At 36.3% G+C, this 15,409-nt stretch overlaps 1 protein-coding gene across 2 annotated transcripts in view; it reads right to left on the bottom strand.

The window, feature by feature from the left end:
* Window positions 1-15,409, bottom strand: part of KIF3A (kinesin family member 3A) — a 65,025-nt gene that overhangs the window by 16,841 nt on the left and 32,775 nt on the right. For both annotated transcript variants that reach the window (XM_057735370.1, XM_057735376.1), the window contains exons 5-8: window positions 14,956-15,061; window positions 3,998-4,137; window positions 3,220-3,417; window positions 2,739-2,913 (exon numbers count right to left, since the gene is read on the bottom strand). In XM_057735370.1, coding sequence (XP_057591353.1) covers window positions 2,739-2,913; window positions 3,220-3,417; window positions 3,998-4,137; window positions 14,956-15,061 — 619 coding nt within the window. The remainder of the gene's footprint in view (window positions 1-2,738; window positions 2,914-3,219; window positions 3,418-3,997; window positions 4,138-14,955; window positions 15,062-15,409) is intronic.

Raw genomic sequence — 15,409 nt, 5'->3', positions numbered from 1 at the left:
AGTCTTGGGAGAAGAAATTCATTAAACTATTTTGTTCTTTAGGCCTAGAAACAACGATACACTGGTAGCAATGAGCACACCTAATGCCTAAATCTTAGTTTCTAAATACCATTCTCCAATGAAAGGAACCAGGGAGAAATAGATGATTTTAAGGCCAGGGCAGGGAAAATTAAAAAATGAGCCCCAAACATCTGTGGTGCCAGAAAGTGAGGAAATGCTCAAAAAACCAGCAATCAAACAAACAAACTGATGGGAGTTATGTTGAAAGGATATACCCTGAAGGAGTTCCCAATGGCCAAAGCTGGAACAATTTGAACAATAAGATAAATACTATTGCATTATAAACACACAGACTAAAATAAATATCCATTAGTCCATGCTGACACAAAAAATACTCAAATAAATAAATAAGTGAGGGAGAAGAGACTGCTTCTCCTTACAGTAGAATTCCAAACACTCCAAACACTAAACATTAGAAGGAATGTTGGGAAGAGAATGTCACCATTGAGCAAGTGCACAGAACTACTGTTGGATGCTAAAATTAGTGGGAAAAAGGTATGATGAGATATAGGACCTTTGTATAGTCTCAAAGTATGCCTCCCCAAGATAAACACTAATTACAAAGGAAATAATAAAATAATAGATTTATAGTGGAGAAAATTTGCAGAATAATTATGAGAAAACTATAGATAAATACAAACTGAGGAACATTCTACAAATATATGACCAGTACTTTTCAAAAATGTCAAGATCAAAAAAAAAAAAGTCAAGATCATGAAAGACAAAGACTGAGGAATTGGAGACTGGAGGAAACTAAATAGACATGACAACTAAATGCAATGTGTGATCCACAACTGGATTTTAGAGAAAAAGGGCATTAGAGAGAAAACTGTCAAAATTCCAGTAAGATCTGTAGATTAGTTAATAAGTTTGTAGCACTGTAAATTTCCTGGTTTCAATAACTGTACCATGATTATGTAAGATGTTAACATTAGGGGAAGCTGGGTAATAGGTATATGGGAACTCTCTTTGCTATATTTGCAAGTTTTCTATAAGCCTAAAATTATTTCAAAACAAAAAGTTAAAAAATTATTCTTTTAATGTTTTTGCCTATTTTTTAATTGTTTCTATGATCAATTCTATTAACTGGATTATAAAAACAAAATGTCCTAAGAGCATAAATAAAATGAAATTTATTAAAAATAAAGTCAGTATTACCATACTGTCTAGCAATTCCACCTCTGGGTATATACCCAAAAGAATGGAAAGCAAGGACTCAAACAGGTATTTGTGCACCCACATTCATAGCAGCATTATTCACAACAGTCAAAAGGTAGAAGCAACCCAAGAATCCGTTGACGGATGAAGGGATAAACAAAACATGGTATATACACACAATGGAATACCATTCAGCCTTAAAAAGGGAGGAAATTCTGGCACATGCTGCAATACAGATGAACACTGAGGACATTATGCTAAGTAAAATAAGCTAGACACAAAAGGAGACATATAATTCTACTTACATAGGACACCTAGAATAGTCAAATTCATAGAGATGGAAAGTAGAACAGTAGGTTAGCAGGGACTGAGGGAGAGAGAGGGATGGGAAGTTAATGTTTAATGCGTACAGAGGTTCATTTGGGAATGATTAAAAACTCCTGGAGATGGATGGTGGTGATGGTTGCAGAATAATGTGAATGTACTTAATGCCACAGAACTGTACACAAAAAATAGTTAAAATGGTACATCTTATGTTATGTTTTACCACAATAAAAATGTAAAAAAAGGGTCAGCAAAATAAAGGTATGAATTCAATGTTAACAAATCTAAGAAATTTCACATCTTTAAAACATACTGAGTATACATACCACCTAGTGGTCACATTTAAAATACCAAATTCCATTATCTAAGAGGCAGCTCAATTATTGCTTTTCCTCAATAATCTTACTCAAATTTACTGAATCAGCACTTTCTTCAAATGTCTGTGATGTTGGCATCTCTGGATTTCATATCTGATCTAACCAGTTTCCCCAAAGACTAAAAAGAGGCAATTTCAAAGCCCCTTACTCACCTGGTATGCAAAGGAGCCCCTATGCCAGTTAGTTCTTAGCACAAAGATTCAGGGAATCACTGACCACCTAATGATGGTTGGTAAATATCTCACCCTCATGAATAAGGTCTTCAAATTTTCTAAACTTCTAACATTATATCTTGTCAGAAAAGAATTTCCAAAATAGAATCTCATGTTCAAATTTAAATATGAAAGCATATTTTCAAGGCCATGCAATGAATTTTTCCTTATAGTAAACTATGTTTACCCATGACTCTCTGATTGCTTTGTTTACTTCAAATAATAGTGACTGATACCTATTACAAAGAACTCTGGTCATTTTCACTAAATACATGTATGGTAGAACTTGCTCTTATATAGAGACAAACAAAAATTCATTGTTTAATAAGTGGACATATGAAATCTTTACAAAAGATTATGGGGACTGAGATGGAGGTTTAAATTAAATAAATTTCTTTTAAATCACATACACAAATACTACATAATTTTACTTGAGCTTAAGATGAAAATGCTAAAGTATGTAAGTATCAAGTTACCTTGCAGAAATATTCTCTTAAATATCAGTGTTAGAGGTTCAGAGAATTTTCAATAGGTGGCTTTTTATTAGAACACTTACTGATGAAACAACACGTTTTTAGACAACATTAATATTTTGAGAAAACGTTACCTTCTTCAAGCTTTTTTTTCAGTTCTTCTATTTCTTTCTGAAACTGACGAAGCAAAGCATCCTTTGGATCTTCATTAATTCTAGCTTTATTTTTAATATTCTTAGCACGATTAGCATACCGCAACGTACTGATGGTTTCATCGTAATTGTAATCTGCTGGGCCAATATTTGCACACTGTTGAATTAGGAATACAAAACATTTTACGCTTGACACAGTTAAAATTAATACTAACACTATGAATATATATAAAAAAAAACCTGAAACATATTTCCACTCCAGTCTTCCTGAAAAAGAGGGCACCACCACATTGGTTTCCAAACAATACAATTACAGGCTAGCACACATGGTGTGCTAGAAAAATAACCACAAATTTTTAAAAGTAAAATAATCAATAGTTTTTTAAATGTTATGAATGTCAACTACGGGCATAAACAGGAATCTTAAATTTTCCTCATAATAACTATACCAATTAAGTCTTACCATCATGGTTTTTGAATTTCCTCCTAAGGAATCCTGAAGAAGACGAGTCAACTTAGAGTTACGATAAGGCACATGAGTGCTTTTTCCATCAACCAAGGCAGAAATAACATTACCAAGGGTGGAAAGCGAAAGATTGATTTTTGTAGCTTCTCTCAGGCGCTGTCCCGTAGCTCCAGTTTTTCCTTGTCTTTCTGAACCCTAGCAATAAACAGAGACAGAGTAAAGCTAAAATAAAAATTACAGACTATTCTTCCCAAAGTTAAGAAAAAAGTACTTTTACAGTAAAAAATCTAATATGATATCTGGAATTCACTTCAAAATAATACTGGAAGGGAAGAAGTGGCTGAGGGTAGAGATGAAATAGGACTGGCCATGAACTGATAATTGCTGAAGTTGGGTGACAGGTACGTGGGAAATCATTATACTATTCTATCTACATTTGTATAGGTTTGAAATAGTCCATAATTAATAGTAAGGTAAAGGGACTTCCCTGGTGGTCCAGTGGCTAAGACTCTGCACTCCCAATGCAGGGAGCCCAGGTTCAATCCCTGGTCAGGTAACTAGATCCCATATGCTGCAACTAAGACCTGGCAGAGCCAAATAAATAAATACATACATACATACATATTTTAAAAAGAATAATGATAATAAGTTAAACACATGCGCAAGTAAAATAAAAATTATATACATAATCACTGCTTTTCACTTGAATTATTATTCATTTATAAAATAAAAAGAAATCACAAGAGTTATTCCTAAGTAGCATCCTGTTACTTACAGCAAGATCTACAAGATGGAGCTTCCCCATCCTGACATGCATGTTACCATCAACGCCTTTTTCACTGCATTCTATAGTAATTGTAAAGATGGCATGGGACCGGGAACTATGTTCATTCATATTAGTTGCACCAACAGAACCTTGAATAAAGGGAGGAAATTCTTTAAAACTATAACAACAGGGAATGCCTTTAAAAATAATTAAATATCCAGAATACTGAATTTCATCAGAGCCAAAAGCCAGGGAACATGGCTAAAACATAGATGCTTAGGTGTATTTAGCCATTATTAGAAATTTCTGACAATTTATGTTAACAAAAAGCTAATTTTTCATATTAAAGAGGTGATTTGAGGACAAAATAATTTCAAGTATTACTGGCTTAAAAAATTAACTAATTTACATTAAAAATACATGTTAAATAATTCAAAAAATTAACTGCTGTTTCAGCAGTCTCTAAAAAGTATTATTGATATGTTCTGGGAATCAACCACAGGAATACTTGCATATATACATTAGATGATACAAAGATATTCACGGAAGAACTGTTTGCAACAGCAAGAGATCAGAAAAAACCAATAGGACAGCAGTTAATCAATTACAGAAATAGTCACACTATGGATTACTAAGTAGTCTTTTTAAAAAAAATAAGGTAGTGGGGCGGAGTCAAGATGGCGGCGTGGGAAGACGCGGAGATGCCGTCTCTCCACAAATAGAACAGTTACCGGAGGCCAGCGAGGGACCTGAGGCCCAAGCAGACCACAGGAACCCCGCAGCAACCGGGTAGGACCTGGGAGAAGTCAGGGGGGCAGGGAAGGGGAAGCCTGACCAGACAGGCGCCCCAGGGGGTGGCTGGGGGAGGCGAGAGGTTCCTGCCTGGAGGGACTGCTGGGGGCTGGGGAGATCAGGGAAACCGCGATTGGGTTTCTCCCACCCAGGAGGCCAGGAGGCCTGCTGAGCTCGCCGGCTTGGGGGCCTGCTGGGCTCCCAGCCGGGTCCTCCACCCTCCAAGGCCCCCTCCGGGCTACCTGGGTCCTGGGGGTGTGGGAAGGAGGGAGGAGGGGCGAGGAGGTGGAGAGGCAGTCAGGAGGGGGTGGGGGCTTTGAGATTAGGGGCCGGGGGAGGCTAGAGGGCGTTTCGCCTGCTCCCTTGGCCAGGGAGGCGGGCTGGGCTCCCAGACCTGGTCCTTCATTCTCTGGGTCCCCTCCAGCTTCTTAGAACCCAGGAGAGTGGGGGGCAGGGGAGAGGAAGAGAGGCAGATAGGGACCCTACCAGACTGGGAGATCTGGGGAAGTGCAGCAGGTGTTACCCTAGCCCAGTTGGCCCTGGGAAGCCTGTTGGGTGTCAGAGTCTGGTCTCCTGCCTTTCAGTGCCCCCTGCAGCTGTAAGGGTTCTAGGGGAATAGGAGAGAGGGGGTGGGAAAAAAGAGAACCCAAGGGGGAGGGACCCTCCAAGACTGGAGGACTAAGGGAGGTGCTTGCATCTCTCCCACCAACTTGGGCCCAGGGAGCCCGCTGGGTACCTTGACCTGGTCCTTTGCTCCCAGGACCAGAGGCATTTCTGGGCCCTTCTACCTCATTGGACCTAAGCCCCATTCCCCACCACCCCCAGGGCCTTCTCTAAGGGTAGGCTCTGCCCATTGCCTAACTGCCCCCCCCCCCTTGTCTAAGCCCTGTCCCCACAGCCAAGGCCTTTTCTGGCTTGTTTTTCTTTTTGTTTTCTCTTTAGTTTTCCTCTTTTTTTTTCTTCCCACCCCCTCACTTAGGATATTGCAGTTGTTTTACGATCCAGTTGTTGCTCCATCATTTTTTAAAAATTTTTTCTAGCACATCTGTTCATTTCCTACTATTGTATTTTTTAGCTTGCTATTGTTCTCCTGTTCTCCTACCTTATTTTCTTTTCTTTTTTTTTTTCATTTTCCCTGCTCCACACAGCTTGTGGGATCTTGATACACAAGCCCAGTGTCAGGCCTGCGTTCCTGAGGTGGGAGCTCTGAGGCCAAAACATTGGACTAATAGGGAAACCCAGTTCCCAGGAAATATCCTTTACCATGAGGTCTCCCAGAGGTTCTCAAATTAACACCAAGACCCAGCAGGAACATAATCCCGCCCATCAAAAGTGAAGGGAAAATGAGATGACAAAAAAATATGCCACAGATGAAGGAACAAGGTAAAAATACACAAGACCAAATAAAGGAAGAGGAAATAGGAAAATTGAATGAAAAAGAATTCAGAGTTACGATAGTAAAGATGATCCAAAATCTACAAGAAACAGTTAAAAAGGAATCAGAAGAACTAAAGAGCAAACAAACAGTACTAGCTAACAAAATAACTGAAATTAAAAATACTCTAGATGGTATAAACAGCAGAATAACTGAGGCAGAAGAACAAATAAGTGAGTTAGAAGATAGAAAGGGGGAAATAACTGCCACAGAACATGAAAAAGAAAAAAGAATAAAAAGAATGGAATACACTCTCAGAGACCTTGGTGATAACATTAAATGCACCAACATTCGAATCATAGGCATCCCAGAAGAAGAAGAAAAAAATAATGGGTCTGAGAAAATATTTGAAGAGGTTATAGTGGAAAACTTCCCCAGCATGAGAAAGGAAATAATTAATCAAGTCCAAGAAGCACAGAGAGTCCCAGGCAGGATAAACCCAAGGAGAAATACACTGAGGCACATATTAATCAAATGAACGAAAATTAAACATGAAGAAAAAATATTAAAAGCAGCAAGAGAAAAGCAGCAAATAACATATAAGGGAAAACCCATAAGGATAACAGCTGATCATTCTACAGAAACTCTGCAGGCCAGAAGGGAGTGGCAGGATATACTGAAAGTCCTGAGAGAGAAAAACCTACAGCCAAGAATACTCTACCCAGCAAGAATCTCATTCAGATTCAATGGAGAAATCAAAAGCTTTACAGACAAGCAAAAGTTAAGAGAACGCAGCACCACCAAACCAGCCTTACAACAATTGCTAAAGGAACTTCTCTAGGCAGGAAACACAAGAGAAGGAAAAGACCTACAAAAACAAACCAAAAACAATTAAGAAAATGGTAATAGGAACATACATGTCAATAATCACCTTAAATGGAAATGGATTAAATGCTCCAACCAAAAGACACAGACTGGCTAAATGGATACAAAAACAAGACCCTTATATATGCTGTCTACAAGAAACCCACTTCAGACCAAAGGACACATATAGACTGAAAGTAAAGGGATGGAAAAATATATTCCATGCAAATGGAAGCGAAAAGAAAGCTAGAGTAGCAATACTCATATCAGACAAATTAGACTTTAAAGTAAACACTATTACAAAACACAAGGAAGGACACTACATAATGATCAAGGGATCAATCCAAGAAGAAGATATAACAGTTGTAAATATCTATGCCCCCAACATAGGAGCACCTCAATACATAAGGCAAATGAGAACAGCCATAAAAGGAGACATCGACAGTAGCACAATAATAGTAGGAGACTTGAACACCCCACTTACAACAATGGACAGATCATCCAAACAGAAAATAAAGACACACAAGCTTTAAATGACACATTAGACCATCACGACTTAATTGATATTTATAGGACATTCCATCCAAAAACCACAGAATACACTTTCTTCTCAAGTGCACATGGAACATTCTCCAGGATAGATCACATCTTGGGTCACAAATCAAGCCTTGGTAAATTCAAAAAAATTGAAAATGTATCAAGCATTTTCTCTGACCACAATGCCATGAGATTAGATATCAATTACAGGAAAAAAATACAACCACATGGAGACTAAACAATATGCTATTAAACAACCAAGAAATCACTACAGAAATCAAAGAGGAAATCAAAAAATACCTAGAAACAAATGACAATGAAAACACAACGACCCAAAACTTATGGGGTGCAGCAAAAGCAGTCCTAAGAGGGAAGTTTATAGCAATGCAGTCCTACCTCAAGAAACAAGAAAAATATCAAATAAACAACATAACCTTACACCCAAACCAACTGGAGAAAGAACAAAAAAACCCCACAGTGAGCAGAAGGAAAGAAATCATAAGAATTAGATCAGAAATAAATGAAAAAAATGAAGGAAATGAGCAAAGATCAATAAAACTAAAAGCTGGTTCTTTGAGAAGACAAACAAAATTGATAAACCATTAGCCAAACTTATCAGGAAAAAAAGGGAGAAGATGCAAATCAACAGAATTAGAAATGAAAAAGGAGAAGTAACAACAGACACCGCAGAAATACAAAACGTCATGAGAGACTACTACAAGAAACTATATGCCAATAAATTGGATAACCTGGAAGAAATGGATAAATTCTTAGAAAAGTACAATCTTCCAAGACTGAACCAGGAAGAAATAGAACATATGAACAGACCAATCACAAGTACAGAAATTGAGACTGGGATGAAAAATCTCCCAACAAACAAAAGCCCAGGGCCAGATAGCTTCACAGGTGAATTCTATCAAACATTTAGAGAAGAGCTAACACCTATCCTTCTCAAACTCTTCCAAATTATAGCAGAAGGAGGAACACTCCCAAACTCATTCTACGAGGCCACCATCATCACCCTGATACCAAAACCAGGCAAAGATGTCACAAAAAAAGAAAATTACAGGCCAATATCACTGATGAATATAGATGCAAAAATCCTCAACAAAATACTAGCTAACAGACTCCAACAGCACATTAAAAAGATCATACACCATGATCAAGTGGGGTTGATCCCTGGAATGCAAGGATTATTCAATATATGCAAATCAACCAATGTGATACACCATGTTAACAAACTGAAAGATAAAAACCATACGATAATCTCAACAGATGCAGAAAAAGCTTTTGACAAAATTCAACATCCATTTATGATAAAAACTCTCCAGAAAATGGGCACAGAAGGAAATTACCTCAACATAATAAAAGCCATACATGACAAACCAAGAGCCAACATCATCCTAAATGGTGAAAAACTGAAAGCATTCCCTCTAAGAACAGGAACAAGACAGGGGTGTCCACTCTCACCATTATTATTCAACATAGTTATGGAAGTGTTAGCCACAGCAATCAGGGAAGAAAATGAGATAAAAGGAATCCAAATTGGAAAAGAAGAAGTAAAATTGTCACTCTTTGCAGATGACATGATATTATACATAGAAAACCCTAAAGATTCTACAAGAAAACTGCTAGCAATAATTGATGAATTTAGTAAAGTAGCAGGATACAAAATTAATGCATAGAAATCTCTTGCATTCCTATACACTAACAATGAAAGAACAGAAAGAGAATTAAGGAAACTCTTCCATTTACCACTGCAACAAAAAGAATAAAATACCTAGGAATAAATCTGCCTAAGGAGGCAAAAGACCTGTATGCAGAAAACTATAAGACACTGATGAAAGAAATCAAAGACGATACAAACAGATGGAGGGACATACCATGTTCTTGGATTGGAAGAATCAATATTGTGAAAATGACTATCCTACCCAAAGCAATTTACAGATTCAACACAATCCCTATCAAATTACCAACGGCATTTTTCACAGAACTAGAACAAGAAATCTTACGATTTGTATGGAAACACAAAAGACTCCGAATAGCCAAAGCAATCTTGAGAAGGAAAGATGGAGTTGGTGGAATTAGGCTTCCTGACTTCAAACTATACTATAAGGCCACAGTGATCAAGACAGTGTGGTACTGGCACAAAAATAGAAAGGAAGATCAATGGAACAGAATAGAGACCCCAGAGATAAACCCAAGCACTTATGGGCACCTTATCTTTGACAAAGGAGGCACGAATATACAATGGAAAAAAGACAGCCTCTTCAATAAGTGGTACTGGGAAAATTGGACAGCTACATGTAAAAGAATGAAATTAGAACACTTCCTAACACCATACACAAAAATAAATTCAAAATGGATTAAAGACATAAATATAAGGCCAGACACTATCAAACTCCTAGAGGAAAACATAGGCAGAACACTCTATGACATATACCAAAGCAAGATCCTTTTTGACCCACCTCCTAGAATCATGGAAATAAAATCAAGAATAAACAAATGGGACCTAATGAAACTTAAAAGCTTCTGCACAGCGAAACAATCCATAAACAAGACAAAAAGACAACCCTCAGAATGGGAGAAAATACTTGCCAACGAAGCAATGGACAAAGGGTTAATCTCCAAAATATACAAGCAGCTCATACAGCTTAATACCAAAAAAGCAAATAACCCAATCCACAAATGGGCAGAAAACATAAATAGACATTTCTCCAAAGAAGACATACAGAAGGCCAACAAACACATGAAAAGATGCTCAACATCACTAATTATTAGAGAAATGCAGGTCAAAGCCACAATGAGGTATCACCTCACACCAGTCAGAATGGCCATCATCAAAAAATCTAGAGACAATAAACTTTGGAGAGGGTGTGGAAAAAAGGGAACTCTCCTGCACTGTTGGAGTGTAAATTGGTGCAGCCACTATGGAAAACAGTTTGGAGGTTCCTTCAAAAACTAAAAATAGAACTACCATATGATCCAGTAATCCCACTACTGGGCATATACCCAGAGAAAACCATGATCCAAAAAGAAACAAGTAGCATAATGTTCATTGCAGCACTATTTACAATAGCCAGGACATGGAAACAACCTAGATGCCCATCAACGGATGAATGGATAAAGAAGATATGGCACATATATACAATGGAATATTACTCAGCCATAAAAAGGAATGAAATTGAACTATATGTCATGAGGTGGACAGACCCAGAGTCTGTCATACAGAGTGAAGTAAGCCAGAAAGAGAAAAACAAATACTGTATGCTAACACATATATATGGAATCTGAAGAAATGGTACTGATGAAACCAGTGACAGGCAAGAGTGGAGATACAGAAGTAGAGAATGGACTTGAGGACACGGGGCTGGGGTGAGGGGCAAAGGGGAAGTTGGGACGAGGTGAGAGAGTAGCATAGACATATTTACACTACTAGCTGTAAAATAGATAGCTAGTGGGAAGATGCTGTATAACAAAAGGAGATCAACTTCATGGAGAGATGCCTTGGAGGGCCAGGACGGGGAGGGTGGGGGGGAGTCGCAGGAGGGAGGGGATATGGGGATATGTGTGTAGATGCAGGTGATTCACTTTGGTGTACCTCAGAGATGGGTACAAGAATGTAAAGCAAATATATTCCAATAAAGAGTTAAAAAAAAAAAAAAGGTATATCTGACTGACATGAAAAGATACCCATAACATATGAAAAAAAAAGAGGAATATAGAGTATAACCCCATTTCTGTAAAACAAAGCATCCATTCAAAATATGCTAAGAATTGAATGTGTATAAATATTTTACATGAAAATACTGTGCAAAGAAAAAGATCTGTTTTGTTTTTCACAATAAGCGTGTATTGTTTTTCTTCCTTAAATTCCAAAGTATTTTAAAAGCAATATGTTAATTTCACCCAAGGACAAAGTTATTTTCCTACTATATATTCACACAGAGCTTCTCCACGCAAGCTGTGATTTCGGAATTTAAACATTAAAATGGTACTCTTTATAGCAAATGGCTATATTAGAAGTCAGATAACTAGAATGTAAATTTCACTGATAAAGTAAAACCCAAGGAAAGAAGGTAAATGGAAAATCAGTGAGGGAAAATGCAAGGATTTGTAACTCCATACTATATTTTTCTATTTTCTTTTAAATCAAATTATAGATTTTTAAAATCAAATTTATGAATTTTTTCCAAAAGTATAAAAAAACTAATAAATCTGACACCACTTCAAATCATCTAATCAGAAGTAACACACTATACATATTTCCAGAGCAGGTCTTATTTTATCTTGTTTTTTTCCCCACTTAATATTATGTCCTGTATACATATATTTCCATGTAAAAACTACCTGAAATTTTTACTAAAATTGATTTTGTTATTATCTTACTGAGAGATATTTGGGGTTGTTTCCTATTTAGTTCTTCATAAGGGGCACTAATATGAGCATCTCTGAGCAGATACATTTCTTTCTCTTTAGAATTGCATCCATGGGATGTATTTTACAAACTGGAACTACCTTATGAAAGAATAGGAATAGTTTTATAGCTATGTGATTATCAAATCAAACTATAGCAGTGTTTTTCAATTTGGAGTGGGAGAGAGTGTAATTTGAAAAAGTCATATTTAATATTTTAATACCCATTGTTTTTGCAATGTAAGTAAAGCATGCTATTTATGATTAATTTTTCTATATTTCTGGTTATGAAAACAAAGCAATGCAACACACGTTATGTCAAAAGTGACCTACACTGGACTTTACAATCCCTAAGAGAGAACTGCTTGTAATCAAGTAGACTAAATGATCCAACCTAACACATCACATAATGGAAATAAAACAAAACACACTTCCATGGCTGTAATTTTTATCAAAATATTTTGGAATAGAAAAATTGAATTTTTATGTTTTTCAAGGTGGTATTGAAAAACTTATCCCAGTCTTTCTCTCCCCAACCCCTCCTCCTCCTTGGCAAGCACAAGTCTGTTCTCTGTATCTATGAATCTGTTTCTGTTTCATAGATATGTTCATTTGTGTTGTATTTTAGATTCCACATATAAGTGATATTACATGGCATTTGTCTTTTTCTGGCTTACTTCACTTAGTATGATAATCTCTAGGCCCATCCTTATTGCCACAAATGGCATTATTTCATTCTTTTTTATGTCTGGGAAATATTCCATTGCATGTGTGTGTGTGTGTGTGTGTGTGTGTGTGTGTTGAGTGTGTGTGTGTGTACACCACATCTTCTTTATCCATTCATCTCTTAATGCACATTCAGGTTGTTTCCATGTCTTGGCTATTGTGAACAGTGCTGCTATGAACATAGGGGTGCATGTATCTTTTCAAATTATAGTTTTGTGTGGATATATGCCCAGGACTGGGATTGCTGGATCATATGGCAACTCTTATTTTTAGTTTTCTGAGGAACCTCTATACTATTTTCCATAGTGGCTGCACCAATTTACATTCCCACCAACAGTATAGGAAGGTTCCCCTCCTCCCCCCTGCTAAATGTGTAATTCTTAAACTCAACCTATTTATTAATTAAGACTATTTTCCTCTCTGCTATCTTAGGTCTTCAAATCTCTTTACCTTCCTTTCATTTTATTTCTCTCATTAGCATTTTTTCATTTTCCTTAGACAAATCTCACATACCAAGTTAAGTTAATTCTCGGGTAGTTACTGGAAGGTTTTGGTCACTATTGTGAATGGAATCTTATGTTAAAAATTTTTTTAATTAAATAAGCAATACATGAACATATTCCTGGTATAAAAAATGCATAAATACAAACATACAAAAAACATAAAGTGAAAGCTCCCTACATCCCTTTCCCCCAATCTAATTTCCCCTTCACTAAAGGTAACCACTATTAAATGTCCTTTCATTTCGTATTTCACATACATACATGTGAACACACACACACAGACAACACTCAAATATGTAGTTTAATAATCTAGCTTTTTTTACACATATATAAATGGGATGATGCATTACATACTATGCTGGTTAGCTTTCTTTTTCACTTAACACATATCTGGAAAGTCTTCTGGGTCTCTACATGTAGATTTAACTCATTGTTTTTTTACAGCTTCGTTACAGTCCATAGTATTTTTGCACCATAATTTATATAACCAATGTTTTATTGATAGTTATTTAGATTGTGTCAAGCTTTTTGCTATTACAAATAATGCTGCAATAAGGTATTTTTTTGTTCACACCAAAATATACTTTTCTGGAATATATATCTAGAAATAGAAACAATGGGTCGAAGGAATGCATTCTTAAATTTTCAACAGATACAGTTATATTGCCCTTCAAAAGGCTGTATGTTCCCATCACCACTGCCCATTTCCTTAGAGCCTCACCAACCTGGATATCCTTTCATTCAATCTGATGGGTAAAACATCTCCCATTGTTTTAACATGCATTTTCCTGATTACTTGTGAAGTTGAACATCCTTTCATATACTTATTGCTGTGTATAGTTCTGTGAACAACATGGTCATGTATATCTTTTGTTCATTTTCATGTTAAAATTTTGGTCTTTTTCTTTCTATTATTTGGTTTATAAGAATGCAATTGATTTTTCAAAATTTTTGTTTCATTTCCTTGTGTTTGCTAGATTTTCAGTCTAGTCACAAAAATCTAAAACAAAAAAAATGTTTACTTCCTATGTTCTTATGTTTTACCTCTAATCTCTAATTGCTGTTAGCAGCACCAGCAAATGGGGCATCAGCAGTATTGCTGGTGAAGCTTTTTATTCTTTGGAAAAAACCTGAAACAATTACTAAAAAGAATGCCACTTTATTTAATTTTGTTTGCTTTTCTTGTCAACAAAAGGGAGGCAATATAGTGCCTGGTTAATGCTTATTATTGGTGTAGACTCAAACACTCACTCTGCCACTTATTAAGTAGTATACAACCTTGGACAATTGACTTTAAGTCAGTTTCCTCATGCATAACATAGGAATTTAATACCTTCATAGTCCATTTTGAAGATTAAAAGAGATAATTCTTATAAAGCATTCGCACAAGCACTTGCCACATAGTAAGTACTCTATAAATGTTGCCAATGCTATTATAGCTAACAAGAGACAGTGATATGAGTCTCAAAAATATAGCAATATTACTAAGAAACAAAATTTTGGTCAGCATGGAAAGCAATCTGTGATATCTTTCATTCATACATGCTTTCCACATATAATTTATATAACCAGTGTTTTATTGATAGTTATTTAGATTGTGTCAAGCTTTTCGCTACTACAAATAGTCAAAGAGAAAGGGTTTTCAAGAAACCTACAAATCCAACCTTTACGGTGCAAAATGCCATATCAGCTTTGCTTCTAAACCAGCCTACTCCACACATAAATGTTTAATCACAATTAAGCACTACACTTACGATTTTTGTGGCCCAGTGTCATAATTCTATCCATATCATCAGCATTATTTACCACATAAGCTGATAAATCCTTGATATAAACTCCCACATCAGGTCTTTCTTTAACCTAAAAAAAAAAAAAATCATACAGACTTTACACATATATCCATAATTCTTCCACAGTTATTTATTGAATATCTACAACATGTTGGACACTCTGCTAGAGAGTGAGGATAGAGTGGTGAACAAGGTAGACAATTTCTACACTGGTGGAGGCAACAATCTACAGGCAGAATATACAAATGAATACACACAAAATTATTTTATTTCAATTGTGATAATGCCATGAAGAAAAAAGATACAGCAAATAATGAGAATACGTTCTAGAGAGACCTAAGCTAGTGAAGCAGGGACAGGATAAGTTTCCCAAGATGATGTTTAAGCTAAGACCTGAAGAAATAGGAGGTAGACAATC

Source organism: Hippopotamus amphibius, chromosome 1 (genome assembly GCF_030028045.1).
Source record: "Hippopotamus amphibius kiboko isolate mHipAmp2 chromosome 1, mHipAmp2.hap2, whole genome shotgun sequence".
NCBI lineage: Eukaryota > Metazoa > Chordata > Mammalia > Artiodactyla > Hippopotamidae > Hippopotamus > Hippopotamus amphibius.
The sequence above is the reverse complement of the archived record's forward strand: the minus strand, read 5'-3'. Positions and strand labels throughout refer to the sequence as shown.